This window comes from Nematolebias whitei, chromosome 14, assembly GCF_014905685.2.
Source record: "Nematolebias whitei isolate Nwh7 chromosome 14, NemWhi1, whole genome shotgun sequence".
NCBI classification, from domain to species: Eukaryota; Metazoa; Chordata; class Actinopteri; order Cyprinodontiformes; family Rivulidae; genus Nematolebias; species Nematolebias whitei.
This window is the reverse complement of record NC_056511.1, coordinates 2,531,713-2,534,037: the sequence shown is the minus strand read 5'-3', so window position 1 is coordinate 2,534,037 and position 2,325 is coordinate 2,531,713. Positions and strand designations below refer to the sequence as shown.

The 2,325-nt window shown below is 46.0% G+C and overlaps 2 protein-coding genes across 3 annotated transcripts in view; both read left to right on the top strand.

Annotated features, from left to right (window-relative positions):
* pof1b (POF1B actin binding protein) overlaps positions 1-2,325 on the top strand; it is a 51,782-nt gene that overhangs the window by 36,315 nt on the left and 13,142 nt on the right. The gene's annotated exons all lie outside the window — the stretch shown is intronic.
* Positions 659-2,325, top strand: part of LOC119420738 (dual specificity protein kinase CLK1) — a 3,864-nt gene continuing 2,197 nt past the window's right edge. The window contains exons 1-6 of the mRNA XM_037688168.1: positions 659-908; positions 1,187-1,253; positions 1,392-1,505; positions 1,596-1,762; positions 1,997-2,088; positions 2,159-2,276. Coding sequence (XP_037544096.1) covers positions 659-908; positions 1,187-1,253; positions 1,392-1,505; positions 1,596-1,762; positions 1,997-2,088; positions 2,159-2,276 — 808 coding nt within the window. The remainder of the gene's footprint in view (positions 909-1,186; positions 1,254-1,391; positions 1,506-1,595; positions 1,763-1,996; positions 2,089-2,158; positions 2,277-2,325) is intronic.

Genomic DNA, 2,325 nt, shown 5'->3' with positions numbered 1-2,325 from the left:
TATAACAACAGTTATAATAAATAACAACAGTTATAATAAATGTCAGAGAGCAGAGTGTTTTTGTGCTGCTCAGCAGTTTTCATCTTGTAGGAGCAAAACTAATAAACTCCAAAGAGACGTTAGTGTCTTCAGCAGTTTGGACTAACTGTCATGCTACTGCATGCTCGATGAGGGTTGCCAGATAAATGTAAAATGTTTTATTTATCCCCTCCTTTTCTGTGCACATGTTCAACAAACACACCTCATCGTAGAATATCTTTGTAGTTTAGCTCAAAATACTATCATTTTAAAGCTACAGTACTATAGTTCATCATTTCTTATCTGGCAACCCGACTGACATGGAAACTACAGCGTTTTCACGTAAACCCACATATTTTTTTTTATTACCCACAATGTACATTGAAAAAACACTAAAGTTTCCAGATGTTGTTCTGTGTAAACTTTGACTTGGTCATTTTAAAAGGAGCTCCGTGATGAAAACATCTGGACACCCCTGGTTTAAACAGTAACAGCCCTGACGTAAACTTAAACTAAGTTTATCCTCAGTGGACATGTTTTATTCTCTTTTTTTATTTCAATAAAACAATAGAACGTTTTAGCAGAACTCACCTGGTTGTGGGTTAAAGCTGTGAGAAGATTCTGTTGAGTTCTGATCATGATGTTTGAACTGAGTCCTCTGACGTCGCCTCCAGCTGTTCTCCTCGTCTCCTCCTTTCTCCAGTGGTCTGAAGGCTCAGCGCTCCAAACCAAATGGGCTGACGACCGACTGAAGACGAGTCCGAGGGGAGAGGCTGGTGAAGACGGTGAAGACGATGAAGACGATGAAGACGATGAAGACGATGAAGACAATGGAGATGATAAAGACGGACACCTGAAGTATCACGTCGGCCTCATCCTGAATCAGAGATGTACCAGAACCATTGCCTCAACTCTGCTGTCGCTTTGAAACATCTGAGAAAAACTAACAAACACTATGACCAGTTCAAATTTTACAAAAAATATCTGTCAACAAACAAACAAACAAACAAACAAGAGTTTACATTTGGAGAAACAGTCAGAGAAACTCAAAGCTGAGAGCAGAACTAACTGAAATTCATCCAAATTAATGGTTTGAATATAAAATCCTGCTGGAAATGTCTCCACTAAAGGCTGAGGTTTCTGCTGACTCAGGTAACTCTGTCCTCAGATCAGGTGGTCTCCACGCTCGGAGGCGGAGCTTATGGGAAGGTGGTGGAGTGCATAGACACACAAACGTGAGCACCTGAAACGTTTCCCATGGAGGAACTTTCACTTCCATTCTGTGTAACGACCAGTTGAGCCCTCATTGTTTTGTCTTTGTGTTTGTTTGTTTGTTTGTTTGTTTGTTTGTTTGTTTGTTTGTTTGTGTGCAGAAACAAGCACGTGGCTGTGAAGATCGTGAAGAAGTTGGACAGTTGCTGCGAAGCTGCTCGATGTGAGATTTCAGTCCTGCAGGAGATCAACAGTCTGGACGATGACCACAGATTGTGAGTGATGAAGAATCCTAAAATAAAAGTGCACCTGCAGCCTGTCGAGGCTTCAGTCGTTAAACCGGGTCGCTTCCTGTCTGCTGCCAGCGCCTGTGTCCGGATGTTGGACTGGTTCCAGCACGAAGGCCACGTCTGCATCGTGACGGAGCTGCTCGGACTCAGCACCTTCGAGTTCCTGCAGCAGAACCGCTTCCTGCCGTTCAGCGGGTCGCAGATCAGACTCATGGCCTTCCAGATCTTCAGCGCAGTCAGCTGTCAGTCAAACCGTGACCTCTGACCCCTAACCTAGGGCCCCCCCGACCTCTGACCTCTGACTCCTGACCTCTGACTCCTGACCTCTGACTCCTGACCTCTGACTCCTGATCTCACTCCTGACCTCTAACCTCTAACTTCTGACCTCTGACCCCTGACGTGTCTGGGGGAACACAATGATAAAACACGACCATAAGTTTGGATCAGAAACAAACGGCAGGTTTTGTGTGTTGCAGTTCTGCACCGTAACAAACTGACCCACACGGACCTGAAGCCCGAGAACATCCTGTTCGTCCGCTCGGACCGCCACATGGAGAACCACGAGACGGTAAACACGCTCGCCCAGACAGTCGAGAAGAACTGCGGCGTTCTGAGCATTAACTCTGTTCTGTGGATAGATGAGTCCGAGCAGTTTGGATGTGAAGATGGTGGACTTTGGCTGCGCCACTTTCGACCACGAACACCACGAGACCCTGGTGTCAACGAGACCCTACCGGGCCCCAGAGGTCATTCTGGGTACACACACACACACACACACACACACACACACACACACACACACACA